The following is a 12,596-nucleotide window of genomic DNA, read 5'->3' on the forward strand; positions in this document are numbered from 1 at the left end:
CCCTCGCCGCCTTTGCTGCCCGTAGCTTCCCAGCCTCCCTTCGGGCTCCGGTCCCGAGTCGGCGTGTCTGGTTCCTTGCCTGTGGCTCCCAGGTCCCCGCTCTGACCTCTGCTTGGCCGCCCCGCCGGGCCAGTGTGCGAGTCTGCGAACGAGTGGATGCGGCCGCCCCTGGCTTCTCTCGGTGGCACTTGCGACTGCCCCTGCAGTTGGCTGGCTGACCGCAGGGCTCCCCCTGTTCTGGGGCTCCCCTTCTCCCTGGGTGGCCTCCTCCCTAGCCTTTGCACACCGCCCCCAGTCCAGGGCCAGGCCTGGGAGGAAACATCTGTCGCACCCCCTGGCAGCAGAAATAGGGTCGTGACCTCCAGATGTGCTGGGAAGCATCCAGCGCCTTCTCCTGGGGCAGCCGGGCCTTCCGGATCTGTGGGGGCGGGGCCAGCCCCCCTTCCCCAGTGACACAGGCGGGGAGGAATGTCCCGGCCTCAATGGACCCTGTGTGAAGCTGCTGGGTGGGGGGCAGAGCCCAAGAACACCCCCAAGGCACGGCCAGAGCCTGGCACTGGGCCCGAGCAAGAGCAGCCCATTAGCTGGTCTGCACGGAGCTCAGCTCACACAGCACAGACCACCCCCCCTCTGTCCCCTCACTCACCACACAACACAGTCCAGGCCCAAGAGCTTGGCTCGGGGAGCAGGGCCTGCATCGGCCTCCACACCTAACACATGGCCAGCTTTACTTCCTGCACCCTCCAGGCTCCCCGGAGTGTTGAGAAGGGATGGGATTGGTTAACCCCATTTTAGGGATTAGAGAACAGAGGCCCAGGGTCGGCATCCGAGCTTGTCCTAGGAGAAACGAGGAGGGAGACACTCGGCCTTGGAGACCTCCCCTTGCTTGGCTCTGGAACTTGAGCTGGGTGCACAGAGCCTCTGCCCCAACCCTCCCCTAGCCCAGTCCCACACAGTGTTATTGGATGATGCATACAGACCCTTGCCTGCACCCCTAGTGGCCAACTCCATCCTGGGTTCACTCGGGGTGCTCCCCCTTATGTTCTCATACCACACTTTGCACCTGCCCCTGCCCCCAACACATTTCCGCACCTAGCAGGTCCCTGGGGCCTGGGGTGCTTCAGTCTTACATCCTGTGAGATCTTGAGCCTCGGCCCAACCCCCCACCTGCCCCACACTCTACACACAGGGACAGGAGTGGGCGGGTGCAGCACTGTTGAGGCCCTGGAAGTGGACAGACCCAGGCTCACATCCCAGCTCTGACATGAAATTGCTTCAGGCAGGAGCATCCCCTTATCTGGACTTCAGTTGGACTGTCTGCCACATGGGCTCAGCCCTCCCTGTGTGCATCAGTGAGGCCAGATAGGCAGAGATCCCCAAGGGTCTCAGTTCCAGAAAAGGGGCCCAGTCATTGTGACTCACTCCCCTGCCCAGGCATGGCCACAGCCCCAGGCCTGTCCTTCAGGCCAGTGTGACTTGGGTCCCATGACTGAGCTGGTGTGACCCCACCACCTTCCTCAGGATGTGGGGCTGGGCAGGGGGCTGGGCCCAGAGTTGGGGCCACTTCCTGTGCCAAAGGAAGTCCTCTTGTCGTTCCTGCTGCCCTGGCAGTGCCCCTGGGGACCCCTGTATCCTTGAGGCCGCGAGGGAGGGCATTGAGACCTGGCGTCTGGGTGCTCACCTCCTCGGGGACCCCAGAGGAAGTGGGAAGGGCAGGGAGGAAAGTCTCTGGGGACAGGACGTCCTCCCTTTGTCAAGTGGGCAGGATCCAGACACCAGTGGCCCCATGGGTTTCCCGTCCCAGCCGGGACAAATCATCTGTCCAGTTGGGCCAGGCCTGGTGGGGACCTCGGTCTGGGCCCGGGCCAAAGCCGAGGTGGGTGAGTGGGAACTGGGACGCACCAGCAGCCCAGGCTCCAGATCCTCAGGGCCGAGGCCCGACAGCCTCGCCCTGGCCCTGCCCAGCACCAAGCCGGAGGAGGGGGCTGGAAACCTTAGCCCAAGGCAGAGGAAGTGGCCAGGAAAGCGGAAGCGGCTTTGATGGTCTCAGAGGGGCCGGAAGCCAGCCCGCTGGTGGAGGACCAGGCTGGAAACCTGGGTTCCTGTTTTCTCCCCAGGCCCCTCTGAGCAGCCCCCTCCTCCCTCAGGGCAGGAACCGGCCCGCCGGCGGGGAACCCGGCATCCAGCATCGCCGCGCCCGCCAATGCGGCCGGGCCCCGGGAGAGCCAGGCCCGCTGCATGCCCATGTGGGCCGGCGGCGTGGGGAGCCCTCGGCGGGGCACGGCCCCGGCACCCACCGACGACCTCTTTGCCCGGAAGCTGCGCCAGCCGGCCCGGCCCCCGCTGACACCACACACCTTCGAGCCGAGGCCGGCCCGGGGCCCGCTCCTGCGCAGCGGCAGTGACGCGGGCGAGGCCCGGCCCCCCACGCCCGCCAGCCCCCGCGCCCGCGCCCACAGCCACGAGGAGGCCAGCCGCCCTGCCGCGGCCCCCACGCGGCTCTTCACTGACCCGCTGGCCCTGCTGGGGCTGCCGGCCGAGGAGCCAGAGCCCTCCTTCCCACCAGTGCCTGAGCCCCGCTGGTTCGCCCACTATGACGTGCAGAGCCTGCTCTTTGACTGGGCCCCGAGGCCTCGGGGGGCGGGGGGCCACGCTGAGCCCGGCTCTGGGACCCTGGCCTCGGCCGAGGACCGGACTGCCAGCTCAGACCTGCTGCTGGAGGCGCCTGGCTTTGTGAGTGAGCTCGGGGGTGAGGGTGAGCTGGGCCTGGGCGGACCGGTGTCCCCGCCCGTGCCTCCCGCGCTGCCCAACGCGGCCATGTCGGTCCTGGAGGAGCCACAGAACCGAACCTCAGCCTACAGCCTGGAGCACGCCGACCTGGGCGCCGGCTACTACCGCAAGTACTTTTACAACAAAGGTGAGGGCAGGCCCCGGGCAGGGCGGCGGTCCCCGTCACTGCGGTGCACACAGTAAGACTCGTGAGCTGGCCTTTCCCTGTCAAGTCCCTGGCCAGACAAGGGTTAGGCCGGGCCGCTGGGCCAGGGCTGCTCTGCTGGGCCCAGCGTTCACCACCTCCCTACGCCAACCCCCGCCTCCACCCACAGCCAGGCACGCCCCTCCGCTTCCATCTGGTTCCGCCTCAGACCCCTCTGGGCTGGGAGAGATTTCCTATCTGCCTCTCGGTGAGGCGAACGCTGAGGCCCGAAAACCCCGCGAACCAGAACCTGATTCTTGTCTGTGTCCAGAAGGGAGGGCCCCACACATCCTGGAGACTGTGAGCTGGTGGGCAGGGTCCTGTCAGGGTCTAGGCGAGGAGAAGGCAGGCATTGGCCCCCTGGATCCGAGACAAGGTGTGATAGGTCGGGGATGCGGGGGGAGGGGCTTAGGGCCTGGGGTCTAGGGCAGGTGCTGGGCTTGGTAGAATGTGGGCGGGCTTCGGAGGGGTGGGCCTTAGTCTAGGGCAGCGGTTCTCAACCTGTGGGTCGAGAGCAGTGAAAATACATCCTGCATATCGGATATTTACATGACGATTCATAACAGTAGCAACATGACAGTGACGAAGTAGCAACGAAAATAATTTTATGGTTGGGGGTCCCCACAACATGAGGACCTGTATGAAAGGGTCGCGGCATCAGGAAGGTCGAGAACCACTGGTAGGGGCTGCACTAGGTGATGAGTTGGGACCTAAGAGAGGGATCTGGGGATGGGTGTGGTCCAGCGAGGGTGGACTGCTGGGCCGGCAGGACTAGTCACCCACTGTCTGGGGCCCCTCAGAACACCAGAACTTCTTCGGACTGGATGAGGTGCTGGGCCCGGTGGCAGTGAGCCTGCGGCGGGAGGAGAAGGAGGGCAGCGGAGGGGGCACTCTGCACAGCTACCGTATCATCGTGCGGACCACGCAGGTGGGCCAGGGTCATGGGGTCAGACCGCGGATGTCATCCTCAACAACCCGTATGTATTCTGAGCGCCCCTCCATTTCCTCCTCAGCTCCGGACCCTCCGTGGCACCATCTCAGAGGAGGTGCTGCCTCCAGGGCCCCCGAGGGGCCTGTCCCCGAGGAAGCTTCTGGAGCACGTGGCGCCCAGGCTGAGTCCCACCTGCCTGCGCCTGGGCTCAGCCTCACCGAAGGTGCCACGCACACTGCTCACGCTAGACGAGCAAGTGGTGAGTGGCCGGGGTACCCCCAGCCCTATCCCTAGACCCGGTCTGAACCCAGCCTGCCCAGCTCTCGTACACCTAGCCCTGACCTTGATCCTGGACAGGAATAGAACCCCAGCGAAGCTGGCTTTTCAGAGAGGGTAGCAGAGGTCATCTGGAGCCTGGCCTCTATAAATAAGATCTAGACGAGCAGCATCCACATCACCTGGGAGCTTGTTAGAAATGCAGGTACTGGGCCCAGCCCCAGACCTATTGCATGAGAGCAGGTACTTTAAGATCCGATGGATTTGGAAGGGAGTCGGGGTTTAGGAGCTGGGGTGGAAGTGGGGCTGCAGGAGTCGGGGCAGGGGGTGAAATTAAAGTGAGGACTATGGTTAGACAGGATTAGCAGGAAGAAGGGAGGCCAGAGCTGGAGGGAGATGTTTCTTGTTTGTGTGGAGCCACAGTTTCCTTGAGTTAACCCCAGATGGAAAGGAGCCGGGAGCACACAGGGAGCAGAGGTGGTATGGGATGCAAGGTCGCCAGAGGCTGGGGTGGGGGTGCTGGGGTTGAGGGAGCAGGGGATAGGCTAGCTTTGAGATGAGGAGGATGACGATGTGAATGTATATCGAGATGAGTGCATGGTATTTAGGATCCTTTCCATGAATCATCTCCTCTGTGGACACAGGAGAGCCAACCCCTCCCAGCGCCGTCCCACCTGGGGCCTCTTCTACCCTCCTGAGCACTGGGAGCGGACAAACAAACCCACTTGATGGGCGAGGACACAGATGGCTTAGAGAGGCCGGCGCTCAGGGCTGGGCATCAGGGCAGCCCGGCCTCCAGGCCAGCGTCCCATCCATTCCCCAAGACCCGGTGCCGGGGACTGGGAGGGACTGAGGCCCGTGTCTTCCGCCTGTGCCTTCCCTGCCCCCAGCTGAGCTTCCAGCGCAAGGTGGGCATCCTGTACTGCCGGGCGGGCCAGGGCTCGGAAGAGGAGATGTACAACAACCAGGAGGCAGGACCCGCCTTCATGCAGTTCCTCACGCTGCTGGGCGACGTGGTGCGGCTCAAAGGCTTTGAGAGCTACCGGGCCCAGCTGGACACCAAAAGTGAGACCCAGCCCTGGCCAGTTTGGCTCAGTGGGTAGAGCATCAGCCTGTGGGCTGAAGGGTCCTGGGGTTGACTCTGGTCAAGGGCACATACCTCGGTTGCAGGCTCAATCCCCAGCCCTGTTTGGGGCGCGTGTGGGAGGCAACCAATTGATGTTGGGACTCACATCGATGTTTCTCTCTCTCTCTCTCTCTCTCTCTCTCTCTCCCTCTCCCTTCCACTCTCTCTCTCTAAAAAAAAAAAAAAAATAAGTCAATGGAAAAATATCCTCTGAGACCCAGGAAGCTGGGGTTGGAGGGGGGTGGGCAGCCCTGTGCTGAGGGGCAGGATGCCTTGGTGAGAACCAACTGTCTTGTCACTTTTCTGTCTCATATTGTCCTAGGGGTGGGGCCAGGAGTGGAGAGTTCCTTGGGTGGCTGGGGACATGGGTCAGGGGATGCACAGGCAAACCCATGGGCTGGAGGAGGGGCTGGGACTGAGCTGGATCCAAGATGGTCTGGAGGTACCACCCCCTCCATCAAACGCACATTCCACTCCGGAGAGCGCCTGCCTCCTAGCCAGACGGGCCCAGGCCCTAGGAGGGGGTTTTATGGAGCACCTCCTGCCTGCCTTCCACTCTCATTGCTCCGCACGTGCTGGTGCCTGGGCCAATATCTGTCCTCCCCTAGGACATCTGTCCTGCCTCCCTCTTAGCAGGCCATTTCTTATTTCTGTCTTCATTCTGTCAACACCCCAACCTGACCCCAGGCTGGAGGCTGGAACCTGTGGGGGAAGGGGAAAGGGAGCCGCCAAGGCTGGAAGCCTCGTGGCCTGGACACGGGCTGGTGGCCTGAAGGGGCTGTCCACCTGCGGGGCGGGGGCACCGAGGCTCCTGACTCCGGGCAGAGATGGCCGGCAAGTCCCCCAGACGGCCCTTTCTCCCTGTGTCCCAGCGGATTCCACGGGCACGCACTCGCTGTACACCGTGTACCAGGACCACGAGATCATGTTCCACGTGTCCACGATGCTGCCTTACACCCCCAATAATCAGCAGCAGGTGTGAGGGGCTGGGGTGGGGGTGTCCGGGGCTTCAGGGGAGCCAGGGGGGGTGCTCTGGGGATGGCAATCTTGGAGCCTTGGCTTGAGCTCTGATGACCTGCAACAACCCTCCCCGGGGCTAACGCTCCTCAAAGGTGGCGGATCCACCGGTGCCCAGGCTCTGCCCTGCTCGAGCACGGAGGGACTTGGGGCAGACAGGTCCCACTCACACCCCCGCCGTCCTCCCCCCAGCTCCTGCGGAAGCGCCACATCGGCAACAACATCGTGACCATCGTGTTCCAGGAGCCAGGCAGCAAGCCCTTCTGCCCCAGCACCATCCGCTCACACTTTCAGCACGTGTTCCTGGTGGTGCGGGCACAGGCGCCCTGCACTGCGCACACCTCCTACAGGTGGGTGCCGGGGCGGCCCCAGCTCTGCCCTGGACAGGCCTCCCTGGGTCCTTCCTGTGGCCCCTGACTACCGTCTTCCTCCCTGTAGGGTGGCCGTGAGCCGCACCCAGGACACCCCAGCCTTTGGTCCGGTTCTGCCCCTAGGTGGAGGCCCTTTCCCGGCCAATGCCGACTTCCGGGCCTTCCTGCTGGCCAAGGCGCTCAATGGCGAGCAGGCGGCGGGCCACGCACGCCAGTTCCACACCATGGCCACGCGCACGCGCCAGCAGTACCTGCAGGACCTGGCCACCAACGAGGTGACCACCACGTCGCTGGACTCGGCTTCACGCTTCGGCCTGCCCTCCCTGGGCGTGCGGCGGCGGGCGTCCCCTCGGGGCGCGGGAGCCGAGCTGCAGGCGGCGGGCGCGCTGGTGTGGGGAGTGCGTGCGGCGCCCGGGGCGCGGGGCGCGGCCGGGGCCCAGGCAGGCGGCCCCGACCACCCCGAGGTGCCCTGCCTGCTGGGCATCTCGGCCGAGGCGCTGGTGCTGGTGGTGCCACGCGACGGCCGGGTCGTCTTTAACTGCGCCTGTCGCGACGTGCTGGCCTGGACCTTCTCGGAGCAGCAGCTCGACCTGTACCACGGCCGCGGGGAGGCGATCACCCTACGGTTCGACGGCCCCCCGGAGCAGGCGGTGGGCGAGGTGGTGGCGCGCCTGCAGGTGAGGCCGGGAGGAGGGCGGGGCGCCGGGGCGGAGCCTGCGGTGGGCGGTCGTGGGGCAGCCCCGCCCGAGTTGGGCAGAGCCGGGACTGCGGGCCCTGGGGCGGGTGACCCTGGTCTCCGAGCCCGAGCCCTCATCGGCCGGGCTCAGTGGGTAGAGCATCAGCCTGTGGGCGGAAGGGTCCCGGGTTTGACTCTGGTCAAGGGCACATACCTCGGTTGCAGGCTCAATGGGGGGAGGTCTGTGCGGCCGTGGGCGAGGTTCCCGGGGCTGGCGCTGGGGCGACCCCTCCTCCGCCCGACCCGCTCATGCCTCGCTCCGCCCCAGCTGGTGAGCCGCGGCTGCGAGACCCGCGAGCTGGCGCTGCCCCGCGACGGCCAGGGCCGCCTGGGCTTCGAAGTGGATGCCGAGGGCTTCGTCACGCACGTGGAGCGCTTCACGTTCGCGGAGACGGCGGGGCTGCGGCCCGGGGCGCGCCTGCTGCGCGTGTGCGGCCAGACGCTGCCCAGCCTGGGCCCCGAGGCCGCGGCTCAGCGGCTGCGCTCCGCGCCCAAGGTCTGCATCACCGTCCTGCCCCCGGATGAGAGCGGCCGGCCCCGCAGGTCAGGGCGCCCGCGTGGGTGCGGGCAGCGGGAGGGCCGGGCGGCTCCTCCTGCGTCGCCAGCAGCTGCTGAGGGCCCGCCCCTCGGGAGAAACTCCAGGCCCCGTCTCTGGGCAGCCCTGTCCTCCTGGGCCCGGTGAAGCCATGCGTGTGCCCAGTTCTGCTGGAGCCTTACCAACACTGACCTTTGAGTTGTATGAGTTTCTCGTGTCATGAAATGTTCTGATTTCTTTCAGCTTTTCTCAGCTTGCGTTAGTTAAGAAACGGGCAGAAAAGGCAAAGGCTGGATTTGGTTCCCAAACAGTAGCTTTTGGATCTCTATGCTAAATGATTCACCTGTGTCATCTTTTTAAAATATATTTTTATTGATTTCAGAGAGGGAGGGAGAGATAGAAACATCAGTGATGAGAGAGAATCATGGGTCGGCTGCCTCCTGCACGCCCCGCACTGGGGATAGAGCCGGTAATCAGAGATGTGCCCTGACGGAAGTCGAACCGTGACCTCCTGGTTCATTGGTCGACGCTCACCCACTGAGCAACACCAGCCGGGCATGTACCTGTGTCATTTAAACCCTTACAGGAAGGTATGAGGTCAGGACTGTTGCCTCATTTCACAGGCGGAGAAATGGACAGTGATGTGCCTAGGACACACAGGGCAGCACTGCGATTTGGATTAAAGTCTGGAAAAGCGGCCAGTAGCCAGGCTAACGTTTTTTCAGTGTTAGGGAGTGTGGAGAGCTCTCCTCCTGGAAGTGAGCCTCGACAGCTGGGGGTGGGGCGGGGTGTGCAGGAAGCTGGGGACGGGGCCTTCCTACCTGAAGCTCCCCTCCTCCCCCAGGAGCTTCTCGGAGCTGTACAGGCTGTCCCTGCAGGAGCCCAGCCGGCGTGGGGCCCCAGAGCCGGTGCAGGAAGAGGCCCCTGAGGAGGCCCTGATGCCCTCCACGAAGCAGCTGCTGCACGTGTGCCTGAGCGAGGGCAGCGGTCCTCCGGGGCCTGGGGACCTAGCCGAGGAGCGGACTGAGTTCCTGTGCAGCCAGAACTCGCCATCGCCCTGCAGGTGCACCCTCTCGCCCTCGCTCTCCTGCAGCCCAGTGAGACTGCGCAGGCGGCCTCTGCAAGCAAGGGCCATGGTGCAGCTTCCAGTGCTGAGCTCTCCTTGCTCTCCCCAGCTCCCTGTCCGATGAGGCCCCAGTCCTGCCCAACACCACCCCAGACCTCCTCCTGGCAACCACGGCCAAGCCGTCACCTCCTGGTGCTGGCAGGGAGACACCCCCCACCCAGGTGAGCAGAAACCAGGCTCTGGAGCCCTACCAGCAGGGGTGGGCACAGCGGTGATGGTGGGCATCACGGCACCCATACCCGTTCCCGCCTCAGGAGGGCCCAGCCAGCCCCAGTGGCGGTGAGGACAGAGGCGACCCGGCCCCAGAGATGAGGGCCTCCTTCCTGCCACGAACCTTGTCTCTTCGAAACTCCATCAGCAAAAGTGAGTCTGGCGCAAGGTGGAGCACAGGGTCGGAGGTGGGCCGTGGGCCGTGGGCAGGCTGCCGGGGCTTCCCTCGCTGAGCCCACCTCTTTGTGCCCAGTCATGTCGGAGGCGGGCATGGAGACTCTGGAAGACGAGTGGCAGTCCATCTCGGAAATCGCCTCCACTTGCAACACCATCCTGGAGTCGCTGTCCCGGGAGGGTGAGTGCTGGGGGGAGGAGCCAGGAGGCGGCTCTTACTTCCTTTACCAATCTGCTGTTCCTCTTTCCCCGCAGGACAGCCCATCCCAGAGAGTGGAGATACCAGGGGAGCCCCAAAATCTGATGCTGAGTAAGGCTCCCCCCCCCAGTCTATTCCCTTCACTGTGTCTGTGCGACCACCATCTGTGCCCATTCAGTGGCCTTAAGCACGTACATATGTCTGAGAAGACTGGGGGGCCCTCTCCGGTGGGTCTGGGGCCAGCTGTGGTACTGACTGCTGCCTCAGTTCAACTGAGTCTTGACCCCCATGTCCTCAGGCCAGAACCCAGGAGCTTGTCAGAGAAGGTCTCTCACCTGGAGTCCCTGCTCAGGAAGCTGCAGGAGGACCTGCAGAAGGTGACAGGGTGGCTGGGGTTTGTGGGGGAGTCGCAGGGCTGCGTCAGGGAAGGGACCCACCATTCTGACTCCTGCTCCCTCGCCCCTCTCCCCCGCAACCCCCAGGAGAAGGCAGACCGAGCAGCCCTGGAGGAGGAGGTTCGCAACCTGCGGAACAACAACCGCCTGCTCCTGGCCTCGCAGCATCTGGGTTCACCTGCCACGGACTTGGCCTGAGCCGCTTGGTCCAGCCTTAGCCCGGCTGTGGACCTGCTCAGAACTGCCCAGGTCCTTCAGGGCCCGGGCCCCCTCAGGAACTCTCCCTGCGCAGAGGCGCGTCTTGGCACTGCCCCCACTCCCCAGCCCATTACTGGTGGCGAAGTTTCCCCTGCCCCATCCTGTGTGTAAATATTCTGTGAGAAAAGGGGACTTCAGGGATTAAAGAAGCCACTGCAATTTGTGTCTGTTTGTGTTTGATGTTCATGACAGGGGAAGGGGTTTTGCCCTCAGAGACCCCAGCCAAGCTCCCAGGACCTGTCAGAAAGGCAGGCCCAGGGGACATGGGCCCAGGGCTGGGCTGGCACTCACTGAGGGTCTCTGATGCTCGGCCGCCCTTTGGCTTCTCTTCCACAAACATTCTTTTGGTCTGTGGGGAAGCAGGTGGCCACACCCCACACCTGTTCTGCTTGGTTGTCCAAACTAGGCCCAGCCAGGTCCCTGCCCTGGAACCAAACCTGAGGGGCTGAGATCTGGGGCAGAGGGTGGGTCAGCAGGACAGGGAAGAGATGGAGTTTAGGGGTCAAGGACCCTGACCACCCCCTTTTCACCTTGCAAGGCCCTCCCCGCCCCCGCGCAGCCCCTCCTTTCCTCTCTAGTCACCGAGCTCCCAAGCCTGGCACTCCCTACTCCCCCTCCCGAAGGGCCAGATGGCACAGGGCCCAGTCCCAGTTCCAGAGTGGCGGTGTCTGTGCCTCAGTTGCCTGGAGGAAATCAGTCCTTGACCTACTTTTCTCCTCACCAGCCTATGACCACTCACCAGGCTGGGCCCTTTCCCATGAGCAGATCCAAACCTGAATTGCATCTAAACCCGTTTTTGGATCTGAGGCCCCAACAGGGCACGGACTTGCCCAGCGTCACATGCCTGCCCCGCTCCTGCAGGCTGGCTGGGCTCACCATTAACTCAGGCTCTGGCTGGCTGCACTAGGCTTTGAGTCACAGCGTCAGGGTGTCAGGCTTCATGCGGAAGGTAGTGAGGGCTGGGTTTTGAAGGTTGGGTTGAAGGCATTCTGGGCAGCACCAGTCTGGGGACTGCTGGACCGGCATCAGGGCAAGAGGCTGGAGCTGACTCAGAAAGGGCTGTGAAGGGTGCACTAGGGGTCCCGGACTAAGTTCCCAACACGTCCAGCTTCTACCTGCTCTGGGCTATGCTGAGCAGCCCTCACCGGCCAGTGTGGAAGGCTCTGGTCGCTCTCTGGGTGTGTGTCTGCAGAAAATAGATCTGGTCATGTCGTTGATAGATGTTCGAAATGAGACTAAGGAAGTGAGATTTGGCTGCAGGAAAAGTAAAGCCAGGGAGGAGGCTGTAGCAGCAGCCCTGCTGGGAGGTAGTGGAAGCCTAACGAGGCGTGCTAGGGGTGGAGATGGGAGAAGGAGGCAGACTTGCCAGGACCTGGCTTGGGGAGAAAATGCAGCGTCCACAGTGGTAGCCCCAGGAGGAGGACAGGGGCAGAGCTGAGATGGGGAGAGTAGGCTGGGGAGGGCTCTGGTCATTTGAAATGGCTCTTTGGAGGGGGACGCCGGTGTGAGATGGCCAGTGGACTGGCATGCAGGAGAGAGAGGTCTAGGCTGGAGATAAGAATTTGGGGCCGGTGCTCCCTGAGCAGGATGAGGTCACTCAGGAAGTGTGGGAAGGGCCGTTAGAGGGCTTCCGGGGTCACGGGAGGACACTGCCGGACGCGGACGCGGACGCTGGGAATGCCAAGAGCGAAGCGAGGCGTGGCAGGAGTGCCCCTCTATGCCCCAGGTTGGCCACGTTTCGGGGAGCTCCTGCCCCGCCATCCGCTTCCTCGGGTCAGGGTCAGGGTCAGGGTTAGGCTTCTCACCAGACAAGGCCCCTCCCCCGGCGGCCCAGGACGTGGCTCCCTCAAGCCCCGCCTCCCCAGGGCTGCCCGGCAGGTCAAGACCCGGCCACCACGGTCAGGCTCCGCCCCTCGCACGGAAGTGCCGCTGGTGCCGACCCCGAGGAGCTCACCCTGTTTCAGGCCCCGCCGCTGACCCCGCCCCCTGACCAAGAGGCTGCAGCGAGGTCCACGCTACAGACGTTTTCCGGTTTCACAACATTCCGCCGCCCCTGCACCCAGTCTACCGTGCTCCCACGGGCCTCGCTAGCTGTTGCAGCAAGTCCCACTGATAAATCGCTTGCCCCTGCCTTCACCCGCCTGCAACAGTGCAAAACCCGGAACACAGACGTCATCTGCTACAGGGCAGGGGTTTTCCCCGAGCGCGTTACCTGGTTTCCGGGCACACAATACTACATGTGCGCATGCGCACTCATTAAGGCCGGGC

At 63.9% G+C, this 12,596-nt stretch overlaps 1 protein-coding gene across 2 annotated transcripts; it reads left to right on the forward strand.

Annotated features, from left to right (window-relative positions):
* Nucleotides 1–841: 841 nt before the first annotated feature.
* SIPA1 (signal-induced proliferation-associated 1) lies at nt 842–10,491 on the forward strand. 2 transcript variants are annotated; one of them, XM_081099835.1, is made up of 15 exons: nt 842–2,917; nt 3,775–3,902; nt 3,988–4,164; nt 5,072–5,246; nt 6,180–6,283; nt 6,517–6,674; nt 6,763–7,372; nt 7,700–7,974; nt 8,811–9,029; nt 9,142–9,253; nt 9,347–9,455; nt 9,556–9,657; nt 9,732–9,786; nt 9,974–10,052; nt 10,158–10,491. In XM_081099835.1, the coding sequence occupies exons 1-15, from the start codon at nt 2,239–2,241 to the stop codon at nt 10,266–10,268; spliced, it is 3,093 nt and encodes a 1,030-aa protein (XP_080955961.1). In that variant the 5' UTR covers nt 842–2,238; the 3' UTR covers nt 10,269–10,491. The 2 variants fall into 2 exon arrangements, with proteins under 2 accessions (XP_080955961.1, XP_080955960.1); XM_081099834.1 differs by having other exon boundaries at nt 9,556–9,786.
* The last annotated feature ends 2,105 nt before the right edge of the window (nt 10,492–12,596 follow it).

Source organism: Myotis nattereri (assembly GCF_964212035.1).
Source record: "Myotis nattereri genome assembly, chromosome: 9".
NCBI lineage: Eukaryota > Metazoa > Chordata > Mammalia > Chiroptera > Vespertilionidae > Myotis > Myotis nattereri.